The sequence below is a fragment of the Danaus plexippus genome, chromosome 11, assembly GCF_018135715.1.
Source record: "Danaus plexippus chromosome 11, MEX_DaPlex, whole genome shotgun sequence".
NCBI classification, from domain to species: domain Eukaryota; kingdom Metazoa; phylum Arthropoda; class Insecta; order Lepidoptera; family Nymphalidae; genus Danaus; species Danaus plexippus.
This window is the reverse complement of record NC_083544.1, coordinates 8,613,388-8,634,943: the sequence shown is the minus strand read 5'-3', so window position 1 is coordinate 8,634,943 and position 21,556 is coordinate 8,613,388. Positions and strand designations below refer to the sequence as shown.

The 21,556-nt window shown below is 31.9% G+C and overlaps 4 protein-coding genes across 4 annotated transcripts; 2 read left to right on the top strand and 2 right to left on the bottom strand.

Moving 5' to 3' along the window:
- The first annotated feature begins 202 nt into the window (after positions 1-202).
- LOC116765637 (nucleoporin Nup35) lies at positions 203-5,470 on the top strand. Its single transcript, XM_032655190.2, has 4 exons — positions 203-508; positions 629-1,060; positions 1,130-1,307; positions 5,240-5,470. The coding sequence occupies exons 1-4, from the start codon at positions 343-345 to the stop codon at positions 5,346-5,348; spliced, it is 885 nt and encodes a 294-aa protein (XP_032511081.1). The 5' UTR covers positions 203-342; the 3' UTR covers positions 5,349-5,470.
- On the bottom strand, positions 5,457-7,981 carry LOC116765638 (glucose-induced degradation protein 8 homolog). The gene is made up of 4 exons (XM_032655191.2): positions 7,751-7,981; positions 7,438-7,634; positions 6,826-7,023; positions 5,457-6,760 (listed from the first exon to the last, which is right to left on the bottom strand). Exons 1-4 carry the CDS (start codon positions 7,881-7,883, stop codon positions 6,584-6,586), a joined length of 705 nt encoding a protein of 234 aa, XP_032511082.1. The 5' UTR covers positions 7,884-7,981; the 3' UTR covers positions 5,457-6,583.
- Positions 7,982-13,336: 5,355 nt separating this feature from the next.
- Positions 13,337-18,957, bottom strand: LOC116765596 (akirin-like). The gene is made up of 5 exons (XM_032655126.2): positions 18,536-18,957; positions 16,592-16,773; positions 15,228-15,353; positions 14,549-14,633; positions 13,337-14,472 (listed from the first exon to the last, which is right to left on the bottom strand). The coding sequence occupies exons 1-5, from the start codon at positions 18,720-18,722 to the stop codon at positions 14,462-14,464; spliced, it is 591 nt and encodes a 196-aa protein (XP_032511017.1). The 5' UTR covers positions 18,723-18,957; the 3' UTR covers positions 13,337-14,461.
- Positions 18,958-19,384: 427 nt separating this feature from the next.
- Positions 19,385-21,531, top strand: LOC116765544 (charged multivesicular body protein 1b). The gene is made up of 4 exons (XM_032655039.2): positions 19,385-19,576; positions 19,737-19,981; positions 20,210-20,430; positions 20,718-21,531. Exons 1-4 carry the CDS (start codon positions 19,555-19,557, stop codon positions 20,839-20,841), a joined length of 612 nt encoding a protein of 203 aa, XP_032510930.1. The 5' UTR covers positions 19,385-19,554; the 3' UTR covers positions 20,842-21,531.
- The last annotated feature ends 25 nt before the right edge of the window (positions 21,532-21,556 follow it).

Sequence of the window (21,556 nt, the reverse complement as noted above, 5' to 3'; positions counted from 1 at the left end):
TCTTTCATTCAAATAATAGATTTTATATTATACCCTTAATTAAAATTTATACCAATTATTACTTTATACCACCTCCTGATAATATTTCACAGTAGATGGCATTATAATTTTTAATATTTTCTTATTTCTAAATAATGTAACGGTAAAGTAAAAAAGATAGACTAAAATACAAGAGTTTAAGCGATTATTCCTTAGTTAGATATTTGACTTTTGTCATAAATGTCAACATTTCCGATGTTGGTCCGGTAAACTGGTTGTATTTTAAATTCTTAAATCAGAAAAGACACATAAAGTTGTATATTGTATCATAGATAGTAATTTGCAAATAAAATATCAGTTATAATGGAACCAATGACTTTAGGAAGTCCCACGCATTCTCCCTCGGGTAGTCCAAACGTGGGGTATTTACCCCCTTTTTTGCTAGGCGAGATTAATCCTCCACCAATTTCAAGTTTATCACCAAGAACCAACAGTCTCTCCCCAACTAAAGGTCGCAGCCTCGCATTTGGTAATATCTTTTTTAAATAAATATCATTACTCATTATTAAATAATATTTTATGCAAATTGTTTTTATTTCCTGTGTTATTTTCATTGTGGTTTTATTTTATTATTTTCATTTCATTTCAGGTTCACCCACAAGTCCTACTCAGACATCTACTCCTGATGTGAAGTTGTACAGGCAAAATCAATCAATGCACCAGCAGGCTCTTTTTAACCAACAGAATTTGTATCCTAACTTGCCAAACTCTCCTAATATCTCATATTCCAGTAAAACCAACGGCCCTCCTATAGAAGATTTATTTGATACAATTAAGAGTAATGAACCATCTATAAATAAATCACTGTTTCAAGAGAACAATTTCACTGGCTATGGCAATAATAATTCAATGCTTCATAATTCATACATGAACAATGTGTCACTTAACAATCATTCCTTGACCAATCAGTGGCAAGACGGTTGCCAGGAGCAAGATGAGTATTGGGTCACAGTTTTTGGTTTCCCACCAAATGCTGCAAATACTGTTTTAGCTAGGTTCAGCAATTGCGGTGCAATGCTAGGTATTGGTCTTTCATATTAAAGTAGTGAACTTTCAATTGCAAGTATTTATATATTTGTATAATTTACAGACAAACAGTATCCAACACAAGGTAACTGGGCTCATATCAGATACGCTACGAGAGCTGAGAAAGAAAGAGCGATGGCTTTGAATGGGAGACAGATTTTACCGGGAGTTATGGTGGGTGTGGTCGAGTGTAGGGAACCTCCTCGCATAAGTATGACCAGCCCTGGAGGTAATATGGAAAGGTAAGTTATAAATATAACATATTTTATTATTTATATATTTTATTAAAAACCAGAATTTTACTAAGTTTAAACTTTTCCATATGACTATTTATTTATTTTATGTGTAAGACTTGCATGAGGTTTGTCGTTATATATATTTTGTTGGCATAAAATTAAGAGCGAATGTAATAAATCAGGGAACTTAAATGTAATTTAAATTGAAAGTAGTGATGATACATTGAACTGGTTAGAATGTGAGTGCTTAAGGTTTTGCTTTATGTTATGGGTCAATGATTGCTGAACACATGTAACAAAGTTAAAAAAAAGTTTTTATCAGTGTATACAGAAAATGTTTTGTATGAGATGGAGTCATACATCCAAACAATATTTAAGGTCTTGGCTGTTCTTATATACTTCTAAACTACCATATGTGGTCTTTATTTGCCTCAAACTGTTTTTTTTTTCCCCAACAGTTCATTATGTATATAGCCAGCATTCTCCTCTTTATATATCTTACTTAAAGTTATGAATTTGCATCTTAATTAAGGTGAGGAATTTAGATGAGGTATTTTATTGAGGAATTATTTATCTTACGTCAAGATAACAGAATTGGCTTGACTATTGAAATGAGGGAACATGAGTTCAATATTAAGTAATTAGAAAAATCCTCATACTGATTTGATACACCTATACTAAATTTTACATTTTCCGTAATAAATTATAAATTTTTAAGTACCACTATATTCAAAAAAACGTGCACAATATTTAATGTATTCTGCCAATGTTACGTAGAACGGAGGAGCCACAAACAGAGATTGTTTGTAGATAGAACAAATTGAAACCGCTTTGAATGAAGCAACAAGAATTTTCATTGAATCTAAAACGGCACAAATGCTACGAATATACAACAATTATGATTTTTTCATCTTTGTTCCATTGATTTTAATATTTTTACATATAAATTTACAAAACGAACTAAACACAAACGACATTCAACGTTTAAAGGAAGATGTGTGTTGTGAAGGAGGACATTATACGTGAAGCACAGGTCGTAATGGTTGATCTAGGTAATAAATCCGTTACACAGTACCTTGTTATCCAGTGACTGGGAATTCAAAATTAAGTCAAGTAAAAACCTAATTTATGACTTGAATTGAGACATTGCCGAATCATCAAAATCATGGGAAACCTTAACGTACTTTTAAAAGGGTTTTGTTTAACGGACTGTGGACAACATAAAGAGTAGAGCAAGCTGAGAGAGTTCGCAAATTGCCTCTAGCATAACAATGCAATTTCCGGCGAGTCTTGAATGTTGACAGGGTATTTATTTGGTAGGAATATCCGAAATATTGGTAACGGGCATTCAACATCTACACAGCCCTCCGATCATATTTGAGATGAATACGTGAAGATTAAATTAAAATTTTACCAATCTTACAAATATATCGAAAAAAACTGTTTTAGCTGGTTTCAGAAGAACCCTTCGGAGTTGAATAAAAGGGTATTATGTGAATCTGAAAATAAGGTAGTAAAGGGGAAATTAAGAACAGGGAACGATGCAAATTTAAGATAGCTTTTAATATGAGGGATTTTTGCTTGATCGGGTTGTGAAGTTGGGACACAAAGCTATGAGTAGATGACTGAAACAATAATTTAAATTTCATCGATCGATGAGTTGGAATAGATATCAAATCTCATGCAGACTGTGAAGCCATCCTTGAATACTATCCAATGGTACCCAGGATAATCTCATTCAAATCTTTAAATGAGCCTGTTTGTTATAGCCAATTGGAGATGGGGTGAGAGAACGAGAGGAGGTAAAAGTAGTCGTGCGCTATGATTTACGCTTAAAAGAGATGAATGTGAGAATATCCATATGGTTAGGAAATAAAGGGAGAAACGAGAACAAGCTTTTGCTGTTTCATAATGTATGTGACGGGATTGACCAAATCGAGATGAGGGTTCAATATAGGCAGGGCCGGATTTAAACTCAATGCCGCTCCTGGGCACCGGAAAAAAGTCCGCCCTATTACTAGAATTATACTTAAGGGGGGAAATACGTGTAGAAAAACGTTTTCATGCTGATTTTTTAATAATTTTTTTAAGGTATGAAAACTAATGTTATATATTGAAACTATCAGGTTATTTCATACATATATTTATATTTTTCCATATTTTACGACAATATAACTTGAAAAGTAGCGGAGATTTCAGCTGATACACATCGTAGGTTGTCTTCCGACTTAACAGTTGGTGTGCACTATAGAAGCTATAATTTTTATCTAAAATCAAAGGCACAGAAAAATTCATTTTCTTTTTACAATTACGCTGAATATAGACCTCCATCATAAGCGACATTTTTATTTAAACAATTTTTCTGTGCTATTGATAAGTTATGTTGTTGTTTAATACGAATAAATACTTATAAATATATGTATGAAATAACCTGATATTTTCAATCAATAATATTAATTTTTCATACCTTAAAAAAATTTATAAAAAACAGCATGAAAACGGCCTTCTACACGTATTTTCCACCTTAAACTTATAGTTTATGTATTTCATTTTTAAAAATTAAAATAACTAATTTATTGCAGAAACTTTTTTATATTATATATTCTAAAAAACATAAATAAATATTTGTTTTTTTATTTAATAGAAAAATCGATTATTATTTGAAATTTCCAAGGAAACAAATTGATTAAATCATTTTGATTATTAATTTTTACTAAAAAAGTGCCAAAATTACAATTCATAAATAATGAATGAATTGAATTTCTTAAATTATCAATTAAACAAAAAATTATAAATTAATAAAATTAATTAATTATATTGGGGAATCTCGATAAAACTAAAAAAAAAATTTGTATCACTTTCAAAATTTTGCCGCCCTAAAACATTTGCCGCCCTGGGCACTTGCCCCGACTGCCCCTAGTGTAAATCCACCGCTGAATATAGGAAATGTTTTCCTAAGACAAAAATAAGATAGTCTTGACTGACTTTTTTCGCGTAAATTAACGACACACTTTTGCATTAGCAATATGCACACCGCTGCAGTGTATATACCTTCGCTTTCTTCACTTGCTTGGTCTTTGGGACATTTAAAACACTTAAGTTTAGACCGTCACTGAACCTTTATGTGTCCAAATCTACATCAGTTGAGGAACGGTACGTTTAAAAACGTCTTGGCGCGATACATTTGCTCGTAAATGTCATTACCACAAACATGGAAAGAATCCAGGTAGTGACGCCACCTAGGGACACTTGCTTGCGATTAAGACTTCAATACAATTCTGCAATATACGGAAGGGAATTTAGAGATTCAACAAATCCTTCCACTGATAAGGTCGCGGAAGAGAATCTCTATCCATTTTCTGCTGATATACATACGCATTACACATATTTAGAATATATTCATACACAAAAAGAAAATAGATGAATACTTACAAAAAAAATATTATAAGTCTGTAATACGCCCATCCCCTGAAATTAAGAGGCAGCATTAACTTGTATATTATCGCTATTCTAACTCAAGTCGTTATGAAAAAAGATTTAAACACACCCAAGTCTCGCTAACACGAGTTACAACCAAGGGAAATTGTAGCGAAAAAAAAGTATTACATATAGCAGATATTATAATTTATAATATGTACTATAAGTTCTATAAAAAAAATTATAAGTAACTTGGTTCTTTTAAACGGACGTATGCAATTTTAAAAATTGACATCTGTTTGTTTGTTCCTAACTTTAAAATTTTATAAGGCGAAATTTTATAAGAAAATTTTATAAGGCGGTCGATTTTACTGCGAAGGTAGTCTAAGCTCTGAATAATAGTCGTCTTTCTTTAAGCTTCAGCAAGTATATTCAACAACAGGATTTTAAAGGTCCACGAAATCATTAAATGCTCACGTAACATTTCGTTTTACTTATATACCTATTTCTTTTTTTTTCAGACAAAATGTTGCAAGATCGCTGTGTCCTACACCGATCCCTACCGCTCCGGTGCCCCAAAGGTCGAGCGGTTTAATATCGAAGGCCCTAGATTACGTTCTCGGTTGGTGACACACACTCCAGTATGCATTTATGGAAATGAAATATGTAACAATGTCCGAGTTATGTATATAGAACAATTGTAACGCTTTTTAATGTTTTTAAATGATAAATAAAACAATCACGTAAATCAATATTTATTTCACTGTCAATAAAAATCCCATACTTAATATTATTATGAAAGATTAAATTTATCAATCTTTTAATCTAAGCATTACCGACTTAAAAGGGCAATTGTTTTAGATGATGCAAAACAAAATTATGTCTAAAATTTGTAAGCTATAAGCTTGGATACGGGTAAAAGACAATAGTGCTCTTAACAAACAAATTACTTTGTAAACTTTATATGACAGAAAATACCTTCAATTCATATGACCTTTCTTTTAATAAGACTAGTGAAGTGGTGCTAAAATGCAAAAACCCACATCTCAAATTACTGAATTATATTTAGTTCTTTGACATACCAATCGTAAATTTTATAAAACAATTTTGACAACAACCCCAATACGTCTAGTAAATATTGATTCATATTTTCAGTAACTAAAAAAGTAATAAGAACATACTACAAACAAATAGTATCCAACAAGTAAAGCCGTGGAAGCTGGAACTAATTAGAATGATTTCTTTACAAATCTCTAATTTTAAACCTTGTCTTATTATTATAGCTTACATTCTTATATAAACGGCTACATATTAACTATGAATGAGACAGCAAACTCTTTCTACAAACAGTGTTACAGGAATCTAGCAGAATCTTGTCATAAATATCTACAGCTTCTAACATGTTACTCTAGTCATACAAACAAAATGCATACTATCTTATATTACAATATATGTGCTACATGGACTATTCTATCGTCCGCCACAACAAATAACTTTGTTACATCTACAGCCTATATTTTCTAGAACATTACAAAACAATCATAATTTTGGTTTCACTCCATATGCAAATGGAATTAATCAATATTAATTAAAACTACATTCAATATGTCCCTCACTCGGATGTTGACAAACCATTGTGCATTAATCCGAAGAATCGCTAACAGTATGTTGTGATCAAATAATTATTCTACCAAGGTATGTATGTACCAGTGAAATGAAATCCTTATTTAACATATGAGATATAATATATTAAACATGCATTCTAGAAATAAGTTATTTCTACACTTCATTCATTGAAAAGTTTTTAATTGTCCACTTATTGATCAATCGCATCTAAAGAAGTTGCTCTTTTTGCGAAGTTTATTTCATTTTGGCTGTTCTATAGTAGCGTTTGCCAGGTCGGTCATCTTGGGATACTTGACATTGTGCTTGTCGAGTTCACTTTGTGACCAAAGAATCATTCGTAGCAGACTGCACAGTTTGGGATTCGTGTACTCTTGGTTTTCCATCTTGAGAATGGCTGCATTCAGCTCACTGGCAATCTATGAAATTCATAATATGTTATAGATATTTTAAAAGAACTGTGTACTAAGTTCAAACAATTTACCTTTTGACTATGTGATGGAAGAAGTAGGTCTGCGAATGGTGAGGTGTGAGGATCGGGGAATGCAAGTAGAGCGAGTGACCTTTCCAACTCTGTGAGGGCATTACGATCATTGGCACCAGCCTCAGCCAGTGTGGCGCTAGCAAATGCTAATGCTTCTTCAGCTCGACCAGCTCGGATCAACTCCAAAAGTTGTAATTGCTAAAAAATTTAAAATATTATAGAGCTCTCAACTTATATAATATAAATACATTTGTAATATCCTAATTTTTTGAATCTTGAAGTTTATAACAATGAAAACATTAAATTTTCAAATTCAGATTTCTATTGCTCCTGGATATTTTAAATTTATTACTTTTGTAAGGCTATAACTTATAAGAACATTTTAAAAAACGTTGGACTACAAATGATTTGAACTTAATATAGATATTAATGCAATAAACTGCATTTACCTACAATTAATATTTTCTTTGTCAAGGAGTTTTTTTAATTTAATAAAAGAAATGTCCTAAATTTCTTATACTACATTATCATTTTTTTTTGTTATTACAAATAAAGAGTCTATTTTTGGAAACGTAGAATACTACGTTTCCAAAAAAGACCAAATTTTCTTACTTGTAGATGAAAATATAAGTATCTGTCATTGTCCAATAACTCAGGATGAAGAGCATTAACCAAAGATATAGCCTCAGGAATGCGCCCACTTTGTACAGCTTCTCGGATCATAATCCTTTCATCAAGCGAGCTGCACAGCGCTGGCTCTTGGAGACCAGCTTCTTGTTGAAATTTCAATGCTGCTTCTTTAAATCCCTCTAAAAACGACGTATAAAGCAGTATCATAGTCAGATAAAGGATAATGAGATCATAACTGAATTGGGTACCTATAGTATTGTATGGATTTATAACAAGAAGGCAACAAAAGAATTACCTGTTACCAAATAATTCATTATTAACATGTTCATGTCAGTCCGCGATATTTGTAGATCGTCTGATTTAGTACGATCGTAATATTTACGCTCGGGTTTAGTATTTCCATTACTTGATGGTGTTTCAAAACTCATTTTATAAATTTATTTGAGATTATTAAAACGAAGTGAATTTTATACGAAAATACACAAAACTCTGAACACTGATGACAATTGACAACAGATCATGGATGTCATTGTGAATTGCGTTTTGTATTGTCAAGTAACAGACTATGTAAAAGGCTTCTACATAGTCTAGTTCTAAGTTTTTTTAAATGAATTTTTATTCTTTACAGGTTACAATTAAATGAAACTAATATTAAATAAAACTGATATAATTACTTGAGTAACATTATCTCATTTTTATAATTTAATATGTAATAATTACCTTTCAATATAATTATCTTTTTTTTAAGCGAGTCTTCTTATGCGACTTCCAACAAGGTAGCGTTTAACGTTTAACGCTGTGGGGGTGGTTGGGGACTAAAAAATATAGATCGAGAGGGAAAGCGTTGCGCTCGAACGCTTACAGGCAACCAGTTGTGACTAGTAAGTAATGTTAATAAAGTTTGTCTTAAAGAAACACTAAAAATTCCTTAAAAATCAATTTCTACCTCTTCTTTTTTTATTCCAATATTGCGAAGTTTCACTTTCCGAACGATTCAACTCCACGCACAATTAATTTTTTTTGTACTTTCGCTTTCCTCAAAAGATTAGACTTTTAAATACTTTCCAGATTGCAGACACCTTAAAAATTTTATTTATTAAATAGTTTACTTCTTACGAACTACCACATATCGTCATTGAATAGGTAGGTATGGTCAAAGAGCCCGTGAACACCAGACCTACGTTATTTTATAAAAGCTGAAAGTTTGTCAGAGGATGCTCCCAACACAGGTAAGAGCGATGGACCATTATAGAGTTCGGGTAATAGTGATAACATTGGGGATAATGATGATAACGAATGGAAAAATATTATATTTTATGCTCTGTAATAATATTTATGTCATCAATCTATTTTTCATCTACTTTTATCATTAACTAATTTTTAATAAAATTTTTGAAGAATATTTTAATATTGCTTTTTTTTAAAACCCGTTATTGACCAAATAATTTTTTTAACAATTTAACAATTGTAGAATCGGATGTTTTTTCTTAGAATGTTTACAAAATTTACATAGACTATCAGTTTTATAAGTCTGCGACAAAAAGTTTTTTGCATAAGTCGTTTGTGAGCTCGTAATATTTGTTGACCTTGATGGTATGGTCTTTGGGGATGTTGGTTTTCCAAGGAACCGTAAGCTCTATCTGATGATAGAGCTTACGGTTGTGATCAACGCGCTTTAAAATTCGCGAATACATAAATATGTCTGGTCTGCGAGGCCGACGCACAAATATCCTCGGAGATTTTGTATTGTTTTTCATAAGTATCCATCATTATAGTCCAATCCGTAGCCGCTTTAAGGATGGAGTAAGGCTTGACATTTGTTTTTATAGCCCTAGTGCCCTCTCTCACAAAACCTGCTGATCGCTCGTTTGTGGTTATTTCCCTTTGCGCTCTGGCTATCGAAAGACTAACCGCTTCACGTATGATTTCCAGAACTCTATCGTGACGATGCGAGTATTGACTGATATCGAGGAGTACCCTACATCCTACTAACAAATGCGTAGCAGTTCCAACTGCCCTCCCACAGATATAGCAAGTCTTTTCGGTACCTTTACCCCATCTTACTAAATTACTCTGATCTGGGAGAGTCATCTGGACCGCATTAAGATAGAATTTTAGCAATGCTGGCGACCAATCATGTATTAAGGTGCGCCATTTTAGTGCTAATGGGATGCAAAAATCTCCTATGTCTAACCACTCGTTCTGCATTTCTAAACTTATTACATGGATCTTATATTTATCATTCTCGTCTTGCCGAATAAAAGACTTCAATATATCCGTATCTTGGACCTTCTTACTTGATCCTAACCCTACTCTGTTACTTTGTGCTCCTATCATAAACTGCTTGTGGAATTGAAGCTCTGGGGCATCTTTGTCTTTTGGAAGCGATGTAACGACGTCATCCTGGGATTTCCCCAGGATGTATCTCTTGGAAACTCAGGTGTTTATAGAGCTCCGATGGCCTTTTTAGACTCATCCCAAAACTATTGCGATCCTTAAATGAAGCCGATGAATCAGCCGTTGGCGCGAGCCCGAGCCACAACTTCAACATCTTTATGAAGCCTGCATCTAACTTTGACAAAAGGGTTTTATTAAAATCATAGACAAGGAAAGGCCAATTTAAACGTGAAGTCAGATAATTATCGTAGATCCAAGCTTTTTTAACGTTACTGATCTGTTGGCTATCTACCTTGTTGAGATCGTTTAAAAAGCTATCTACTATACCTTCTAAAGATGGAGTACGACCTATATTATCAATCTTCCGACCGAGAAATTTAAATGGTGCATTTTCTGTAACCGTAGAAATGCATTGATCCCGGATCGTATGAGGTGTATCTTGTATTCCGCCTACCGAGACACAGACAGTGACATTTATTTGGTTTTGTCCTCAATCCATCGGTCCACTCGCAGAATTTATCCACTTCATCTAATAGTACTTGACAGTGTTTGGGGTTAGGTGTCAGTATTGCGAGATCGTTTATCGTTTTCGTGACTATCGTCAGCGAAGGCTAAAATGGATTCCGTGTATTTATTATTAAACTTTTTTTCCCATTTTTTCTCGTTGCTGATTAATTTAACTACTAAGATGTTAATTACAATATTTAATACAATTGGAGATAAACAGCAACCTTGAAATAGTCCTACATTGTATCTTAAAGTTTTTGAATGGCCTTCTTTAGTTTTTATAGAAAACTTTGATTTTGAGTAATACGACGCGATCATATCACTAACTAGGGGTGGAAAGTTGTACCATCTCAGCGCGAATAGCATCAATTTGTGTTGTATCGACCCGAACGCGTTCTCTAAGTCTATCCAACAAACTGTAATTTGCCTCTCGCTTTTCCTAGCATCTTTTAAATTCTCCGACAGCAAAGTGTTGTCTTCTGGCATCCAGAAATTCCGGGTAAAAACCCTTTCTGGTGATTTGGCCTAAAATACCTGTTACTGAGCATGAATCGCGTTATTCTCGTTTGTAGAACTGAGAAAAATATTTTGGATATAGCATTTGTTAAGGCTATCGGTCTAGTATCTTTCGGATCTGTGACTCGATCTTTTTTGGGAATGAGGACAAAAATTGCTTTCCTGAAGCACTCCGGGATTTGCTTCCTTGACCATATTTTATCGAAATGTTTACGAACCGATGGACATTTTTAAAGACTATATATGGGATACTATCGGGTCCCGGCGCAGGTTTAGACGATTTTTCTTTATCTGAATAGTTATTTCATCTAGCGCTGGTGGAATGCCGTGGAAATCGATACGAGGAATTCCAGATTTTTGTTCGTTGGGATCCGTATAGAGTCTTACACTTTTAGGCACTTCGTATGTGCTCTTAAAATGATCATTCTATAATATTCTGAAGGTAATACCGAAAAATTAGACTCTATTATTTGTTGTATTTAGATCGGTATTTTAGACACCTTTAGTACCGTTTACCCGCCAAAGCAACTAGAACCCTAAGTCCATAATGGTCCATCGTTCTTACCCGTTTTGATTTGATTTGAGATTTGAGGTAGGGTAAGCAGAATATGTTTGAAAAAAAAAACAACAATTTTCATCATAATTTCCTCCTGTAAAACATTAATATTAATGAGATCATTTATTTATTTAAATCAAAGTAATATTTTGGGATTACTACGCGTAATTTATAATTTTTAACGGGCAGACGAGATGTCTGCCTTGACCACAGTTGCTGCATAGTAACCGAAATGTCGGGAATATGTAGTTTTTAATCACAATCAGTGCCGGCGTAAGGGCCACTGATACCCCGGGCGAAAATATTGTGGCGCCCACTTGAGGGAAGCAATTTCAAGTGTTAGTTTTTTGCTGATCCCAAGTAAAATTATATTAACAATTTCATCAAAAAAAAATCTCAATAAAAAATATGCATATGCACAGAGCGTAGAGGACAGTTCTGAGAGTTTGCACCAGGAGAGGCAAGAGACTCCAACTTCAGACCTTGGCGCCCCCCCGAATTTGTCGCCCTGGGCCATCGCCCCATCACGCCCCCCCCTAACGCCGGCACTGATCACAATAAAATGCGCGAAGTAATCCGAAAATATTAGTTTTATCTAAACATTGATAATATTGCAGCATAAAGGTATAGCAGTCCCATCAGAACGAACATCTATATATTTTATGAATCTCTCAACTACCTCTGAGCCACGAAAGTCTTAAAACGATTACGATCTGTTCATCACCGCTTTATAAAAGTTACATAAATCGGAATATCCAGTGGAGATCCAAATATTCTTATTATTATTATTTTGAAAACAACAAACAAAGAAAACAAAATAATTTATTTGAATGTACACAACCTGCTAGCTAATTAAAAATATCATAATACTTTTATTAAAACGAATAACATTACCTTTCTTTTAGTTCACCCTCAACTGGTCACACACCTTCCCTTTGTAATTATTTTAATTTTATCATCAAACAACAACAAATGACAACGAAAATTAAAAATGTACTCGTAATTAATTTCGATAAACACACATCACTAGCACAGAGCCCACAGCTGTAATTTTCCATCATTCGTTAAGAAATTAATTCACTGTTTACTAATTAACTAATTAAAACTTATTCAATTGCGCTTGGAAAGACAAATGACAATATTCAATAATAATAAAATGGCGAAAAAAATATATGAACAGTTAACCGACCAATCAGAGTCCCGTTTCATTTGACAATTAACGGACTTTCCATGGCATTTCCAAAGATATAAAGGATGCAGTGCTTCTCGAATACAACACATGCATAGATTTTTGCACTCACACATGCAAACATTTTCTTATACAACACGAAATTTGTAAATCGTCCTTGAGAATTTTTGTATGGAAAATAAGCACCTAGTGGTTGTGCCTATCGCCGCTCTGGCTGCATAGCGGTGCTAGCAGTTAGCAGCGGCCAATCGAAAATGTTAGTTTTTACGTTGATAGGTGACACTTTTAACAATTTTACTATATCGTGACTCAAAATATATTAAATGTTTGTAAACATTCGTATTGCGTTATGTATGATTAAAAGTATGCAAGTAAGAATTAAACAATAGAAGTTTAGTTGTTATATGGGTAGGGTATGCAGTGCTTATTTGCATGTATGGTGTGTACGCCACTGGTTGGGAGCATCCACTGACAAACTTTCAGCTTTTATAAAATAACGTAGGTCTGGGGTTCAAGGGCTCGTGCTCTAGTACGTAATATAGAATTTTCAAACCACTCTACATATATGTTTAATATTTTTCCTTAATGAACTTGAAAACTATTAACTAAAACCTTTGAATTTGTTTCGAAGCAAAAACCTAATATTATGTAAAAAATCCGTTTCAAAATCTGTGTTAGAAATATTATTTTAGAACAGGGTTGAAAAGAAAAGCAAATTTAGTGGTGTTTAGCTAATTTATTTTCAGTTCTTAAACGCCAATAACCTACTAATGAGCTGATAATACAATTTAAAAAAGACCTATCCTAATTTTTATTGAATAATGCTTGGTAACAAATTATATCCTGTTTGTATTCAATAAAACGTTTAACTAAATTATTGTAAAAAAAGCCCAATAATGCTTAAAAAGAAATCTCAGCCATGTAATAAACAGAGCAATACATTACTGAGAAAAAAATAACTTAAAAATTTAAATAAAGCTACTTAGCATCATCTACTGTTACCTTCTTCTTGGATCAGATTCAGTTTCATTCAAGAGTAAAACAATACAATACAAGTAGTTTATTTCATACATAATTACAGATAATCAAAGCGAACAGTGAGGAGAGAATATCAATTAGTCTGATACAAAAGGCCATTCTGTCATAAGAAAATCTGTATTAAACCAAACACAGTACAAACTTGACAAATAAAAATATAATTTATATAGTTATTACAGCTATATTTCGACAACACTAAAGTAAGTTAAAAATTAATTAAACAAAAATAATAATTATGGCTAACTAATTCGCAACCAACACATGAGAATGATTCTTAACAGGCACTCGGTGTGAATTTATTTGTGTTATTAGATATTCTATGTCTAACTATAGTATCTGTCACATACATTTTAGAAAACAAACCGTTCATTTGTTCCGCTGCAGCCGCCTCCAGTACTTTCAGAACGGGGCTAGCCCAAGTCTCATTAACATTTTGAATCTCTCAGTCTATGAACACAATTATGCAGCAAATCTTAACTAAGCATTAAAAGCTAATTTATGTTTATGTGGCATGAACACTCCATGGAACTTTGCTGTCATGATATTGTAATCCTGGATGTGGTACGGGCGCCCGACCAACTGTACTATTGACTGGAATTTAAACCTTTACTTTTATAATACTGCAACCGTAGGGCTTGTCATTTACAATATACATCACAGTCAAGTCCCACTGATCACAATGTACATATTGAATCGTTAGGATACTCTACGTTACTCCCGCATATAATATTCACATATACCAAAATATGTTTGTCTTGATATTTTTTTTGTGTCAGCACAACACAAACATTATACCTTTATTATTAGGACAGATCTGAAACAGAAGAGTGTGTAATGAGAAATTGATATTAGGTATTTAATATAATAATCGAAGGTAGGTGTCAACTCACAGCTGGGTACAAGGTCTTGATGCATGTGATGTTCAGCATCCATTCCGAGTGGCATACATGTGTTTGCGGGGGGTCGGCGCTGTACCTGAAGCATTATAAACATATTAAGACAAATATTCAGATACAACTTCGATGTTAAGCTTATTTTTATGGCGTTAACCAAATTATTTTGTACCAATTTTACTAAATCTTAGAAATTTCATCCTTGAAAATGTAAATAGGTTTCTTTTTATAATTATTACTATAGAGTAAAATATTACTTTTGAATTTAAAAAAATATAAATTTTTTTTTTGCTAAATACTAATAAAGATATATGTAATATAAAAATACAATTTTGAAAAAGAAAATAATATAAATTTGTATAATGCTAAAACATGATTTGTCTAAGAGGACACTTATATGGGAATGTCCACAATACACTGTGTTAATGGTTCTGAAGTAATCCTTTCTCTATATTGACTTTTCAACATACATTGAAGACATTATCACCTTTACATGTAGAGACAGACTCAAAATACAACATTATAAAGTGCTGAACAAACAACACTAGATAAAATTCCGACCAAAACTAAGTATTGCCATTCTAAATTAATACTTGGGGTTCACACTTAGTATTTTCGATGTGTGCTATAAAGGCATGCTATATGATATGAATAGAAATCGTTATTCTGATACTACCTGGTCAATGTTGAACCGTACGAATGATGCGTATTGTTCGTCGAGCTTGGTGTGCAAGACAGAGGTGTACTCAGCACGGAGAGCTGCCTCCTGCTCACGGAGCATACGTTCGCAGATCGCACGGACCTGGAAATAAAACAAGCGAACATTAGTGATACGTAACACAACAAAGATATTGGCAAAATTAAATGAACTCAGTATTGAATATTCATATACTTGTGTCTTATTGAGAGCTATACTATAATTGATAGATTAGTTTATAAAAAAATTAACAAATTTTACAATGAAATCTTAGTGTTTTTATACGTATAATTATCGCAAAAGTTTTTTTATTATAATTATTATTTATCTGATAATAAAACCATCTACCTAAGATTTAAATAAAACTAGATGCCAGCTTCGCACGGCCTCTGTATAAAAAATATAAAATAGCCTAGTTGATTTTGAGAATTATTCAACTTATATTATGATAACTTTCAAATGGTGCGCCCGATTTAAATGATTTAAAAAGCAATTTACTGTTACTGATGTAGGCTTGAAAACTAAGTAATTTATTTTGATAAGATTTAGTACCGTATTTATGTGAATAGCTTTCCAATAAACGCTTTAGAAATGCCAATGTTTAAAAGTTGTAAAATGGATATACTATGTTATCCTTAAGGTATAGACATATGCCAACGCGGACTTTTCTGTAGATCACAATTCCATCATATATTATGTTATATTTCAAAGACTTTAGGCAGCGTTTTCGTTAAATGCTCTCAGACGGCTCATTTTTTCCCGACATTTTTAAGAAATATCGCTAATGTACACACAAGTAAACACAAAAACTTAACTAATTATATACTAAAACCTTCCTCGAGAATCACGCTATTGAGTGGTGATAACTGTTTGATAATCGATGCAGTAGTTTTTCCGTTTATCTTTACCGATTTTGTTTTATAATATGTATTGATATAGTGCCTTAGTAAGAGAGTATAATTATTACTTATTAATATGAAACATATGTAACTAACAGTTGTCTGAAAACTTTCTAATGTTTTTCAAATTATAGACGAAGCAATTTAATACATTATGGCAATTTTCAATTTGTTGTTGAACAATTTTTTCTTTAGTAAAACAAGAATATCACAAAAGTAACTAAATATAACAATGAAACAGAGAACTTCAAAATATGCAACTAATATTAAGATAACATTAAATCAAATCAATTGGACGCTTAAAAATTTCAAGGTGACCCCTTACCACGAGTTCTGTATCTTTGATAGTTAATATATAAATGAAAAAATACATTGCTCGAGTTTAGTTTGAGTGTATAAGATCGTGGTAGTCGTTACTCATTTAATACACGTAGAGTTAATCACCTGTTTGAATGTGAATAGCGCGCGATGGTGGACCTTCTTGGTGGAGTGTGCCCTGGGCGGGCTGCAGTCGCCCTCGCTGCCACTGGAACTCGAGCACGACGCGGCCGCTCCGGACGCCAGGCGCAGCTGACGCCGACGACGAAGCCGCATTATCTCGTCACACAGCTCCTGTGCCATACGCTCTGTGAACACAACATGCACTAATTACTATATGATATCATGTAATGTTTCCCTATGTATTAACGTTTACTTTGAATATATAAAAAAATATTTTATACACGTAGCTAGATGAAATCTATGGCAAGTATGATGTAAGTTAAACAGAATATTAACCTATGTTATAAATAATTATTATAAAAGCTTTCCATCTTCTTTGTTGTAAATGGCGTAATTATGGAAAATATTTTTATTACACATTATCACCTCTAGTAGTTTCTTCTAATTATCTTATAGAGTGAATAAATCTTTTATTATCTCATTGTAAACCAAGATTCATATAACATCAGACTATCATGTTCTAGCAATCATTTAATATTTAAATCACCTGCATACTGAACTAATTTGTTTATACAAATATTAACAAAACAGTGGTATTTAATTACCATTTAAATTTACAAAATGTTAAAATGTATTTTTTCCTTGTACTCATATAATAATAAATACAACCACTGTTAAAAAAAATATCTTATACTTTAATTAGGAAAAATTGTCTAAAATTCCTAACAACTAAGACAGGACTAATTCAATTAATATATTTTTTTAATATAGAGTACTCAATAAACAGCCTCCGTAAATATTAATTATTTTTCCATATAAGGATACTCCATCTTAATAAAAGACTGTCATTGAAGTTTTTATAAAAATTACCAATTTAATAAGAAAATGATACAAATGAGATCAAAATCATTATAAAAAACAGAAATTATTGTTTTATGACCCTGAATATGGTTCTAAATAATTTTTTTCCTAAAAATTTAAAAATTCTAAAAGATATTTAATATAACATGGCAGAGATAGCTCTGGGACCACAATTTATTCACTTACAATTAATTTGCAAAACAAATCAAATGCAATTATTATTAACAGATAAGATTTCATATAGCAATAGAAAAATAATACAGGAAATGTTAATGTATTGCAATGAAATAATTTCTAGAAAATTATGAATAAGCCATTTGTTAAATAAATTTATTCAAATAATGTAATTATAACCCAATTACCATTAAGCAGAAAGACTGTTTACAGTACAATACTAGGTCAACATAATTGAGACCCTGAGAGAAAAGTAACAACTTTATATTAATAATATGATATTATTCTTGCCCTTATTACCACTGCTACTACAGTACTTTGGAAAATTATATACCTATATTAAAAAAGTAGTCGTTAATATAACATTTTGTGGAAATTAAAAAAATACAATGAATTTGAGCAGACAATATTTAAACATTCCAGTCATGGTTTTGTTATATATATATTTCTTAAACCAAAAATAATTTGTTAAAGAACCTCACGTAGTTATTTTATTAAGATAAGGTTTTTTTGCAAGGCAATCGAAAATGTTACTTTTCAAAATTCCTAACATCGTACGCTTATTAAACTCTTTGTGAATGCAGGTAGTTTTGGCGTTAAAGTTTACCCGAATAACTGCAATGCGCTTACATTGTACAGGACTCAAATGTAGACCTTTCTCATTTTTTCCTTACATAGAATAAGAAAAAAAAAAACAAAACCAATACGCCCAACGGTCATCATACAATACTCTGTCTGTCTCTTTCTAACGCGATAAAAATAATATTCATGATTGTAAAAAAAAAACAATGGCGATAAATAAAACAGCTGACTAATATATCAATTAAATACATAACTATAAAAATGCAGATTTTAATTCTCTAACAAAGTATTTGTTGGTCAAAGCACCTAGCTATACAAAAATAAACAAACCTGGGGTATATTTTGCAGATGCACTAACGGTTTCTCCAAAAACAGAACTTCCAGAAGTTTGAGACATTTTTATTCCGGGACTTGTGCTTGAGCTTGCGGCAAATTGAGCACATCTTCGCCGCTTTGCCGGCATTTGCGCCATGGACATTGTGGAATCCAAATTTCTTTTGAGAGTAGCACACGCCATTTTCTTTTTACGCCCAAAGAACGTTCTATACCAATATGTTACTTCGAGTTTATACTTGTCACAAACAAGGAAAAAGCAAAAATAATACGATTAATATTTAAATATTAACACTAAAATTTAAAACAAACTATTTATAAATTAAAAACTAAAGGGATTTCTATAAATATTTCAGATTATTAAACACAACTCTGTACAGCCCCTTCCAATTCTAAAATCAGACTTCAATGACTTTTCGTCTGTTTTTAATTTTGACAGTATCACATAGCTTCAAAATAAGTACCAACATTGAGATACTAAAACTATCTGAGAAACTCTTACTAGCATCGCATTTACAAAAAGACTTAATTTGATGACATTTAAAATGTAATCTTTATAGAATTAAAGTTGTCAATAATTAATTTAATAAATGTAACAAGGTTTAATATATTTTTTTTTTAAATGTAAGGGGTATGAATTAATAACATTTATTTTTGCATACATTTGTAGAAAAACATTAAGAAAGGAATGTTGCAACAGTCTATTGAAATATATATTTTCTTTTGAAAGGCAATAATACCGTAAATTAATACTTAAATAAGTATTATGTGTGTGTATCCGTGATATTACATTTTTTTTTACTATCTGCAATCATCTTTCCAGACATTGACAAAAACGGTGACATTTCTACAGTCACTATTTGTTTGAATCTTTGAGTAAAGTTGTGACTCATCTTTATAAAGATTGTGATTAAATTACTTTAAAAGCTTTACATTAAAGTCACAATTAGTGAAAGGCCTTTGCCTGTTCTTTTTATTTATAAATTTTCGAAAAAGCCGTCAAGCTGGGGAACGAAATGTCATCGTCTGCTATGGAAAGTATCCTTTTTTATTAAAATTGGTACATATTTAATAATCATGGTAAGAAATAATTTGTAGTATAAAATTTAGGTAATGTCACTGTTATTTAAGTATTTTCTTGTTAACATTTCTGCTAGTAAAGTGGTTATTTTACATTTTCCTTAACATAATTTGTCAGAGCACCTATTTAATTTAAAATTTGCTGTAAAAGAACTAGAACGAAATTCAAAGAAATGCGAAAAAGAAGAGAAGTTAGAAAAGGACAAGGCAAAGAAAGCCATACAAAAGGGTAATATGGAAGTTGCTAGAATACATGCCGAAAATGCTATAAGACAAAAGAATCAAGCTATTAATTACCTCAGAATGTCTGCAAGGGTTGATGCTGTGTCTAGTAGAGTGCAGACCGCTCTTACTACAAGGAAGGTAAACACAGTTATATTGTAGTGTATTTAAACAATGTAGATTTTAGATCTAAACCTTTTAAGATAATACTCTCACTTTATATCTAATTTCATATTATGTAAATTTTTATTTCTTTTAATTTGAACTTTAGTCATTTCCATTTGCTGTAGTCTGGAGGTGTTTATTTTTATAAGGAAGAAATCATTTTTGAAAAAATTTTCATGTTGATCATACTTAAAAACCTTTCAGGTAACAAATTCAATGGCGGGAGTTGTGAAAGCAATGGATGCTGCAATGAAATCAATGAATCTTGAGAAGATATCCACTCTGATGGACAAATTTGAGAGTCAGTTTGAGGATCTGGATGTTCAGTCATCATACATGGAGAATGCAATGTCACAAACGACTACAACAACAGTACCTCAGGGCGACGTTGAAAAGCTGTTACAGCAAGTCGCTGACGAGGCTGGGTAAATATTATCTGACTGACTACATAACTATATACTTTTGAAAATGTTTGATTTATTGATTAACTAAGGGCTATAATGTTTCTATATATTGATTTTTTTGTTACTTCAGGATATTTTATTTTTATTCAGTCATGAGCTGGGCTTATTCATCCAGATAGTTATTTTTAAGTGCAAAATATTAATTGTTTCTAACTTCGTTTATTTTAAATAATCAAGACTTAAAAAGGACATAGGTTAAAATATTTATATAGTTTTTATTTATAATAAAACACATTAATTATTTTCAGCTTGGAGTTGAACATGGAACTGCCATCCGGGGTCCCCAGCACGTCGGTCGGTACAGCCACAGTAGTTTCTCAAGAACAGGACGAACTTACTCAAAGACTGGCTAGGCTTAGACAAGCTGAATAATACTATTACGGATATAAGATTTAAGTTGATTGCTATATAAGGATATTTGTTTATTGTTGAGTCCAGTAACATACTGTTAAGAAAATATGTTCTATGATTATTTGTCGTGATGATATTTAAGAGGCAAATATTTTAATAAAATTGTATTTTGTTTATTCATTAAGATTATTCAGTTTAGTACCAACTTTTCCTAAGTTGATGTTATAACATTCTATTATAAAATACAACCATATCTGAAGACAGGCAGTTTGAATTCAGCTGCAAATACATTAACATATTATGTAAAGGTACCATATATATATTACGTCATTTGAAAATGGGTTGGCTTTCGAAATTGACGTCAGTTTTTGTGATACCAGTTACTCCAAAAGCTACAACAGTCTATTGTGTACAACTAGAGTGGAAATTGCCTAATTTCACTTCATTTGCACATTTTATTTTTTATTACAGATTTTTAATTTAATTTTCTTCAGTAAAAATTCTCCTTCTATTATTACTTCTATACCATTACGCGAGTCTATTGAATGTACTAACAAGCCTCTGTAATATCATCAATCGTTATGTAAATATAATAACAGCGTACACTCATGTGTTATGGTCAAGGTATATAAATATGAGATATTTAATCAAATTCACACTTTATAATTTTTGTAATATTATATTATGTATGATAAAATGATTAAGATTTTTTTTTGTAGTTTCATTTATCTGCTAA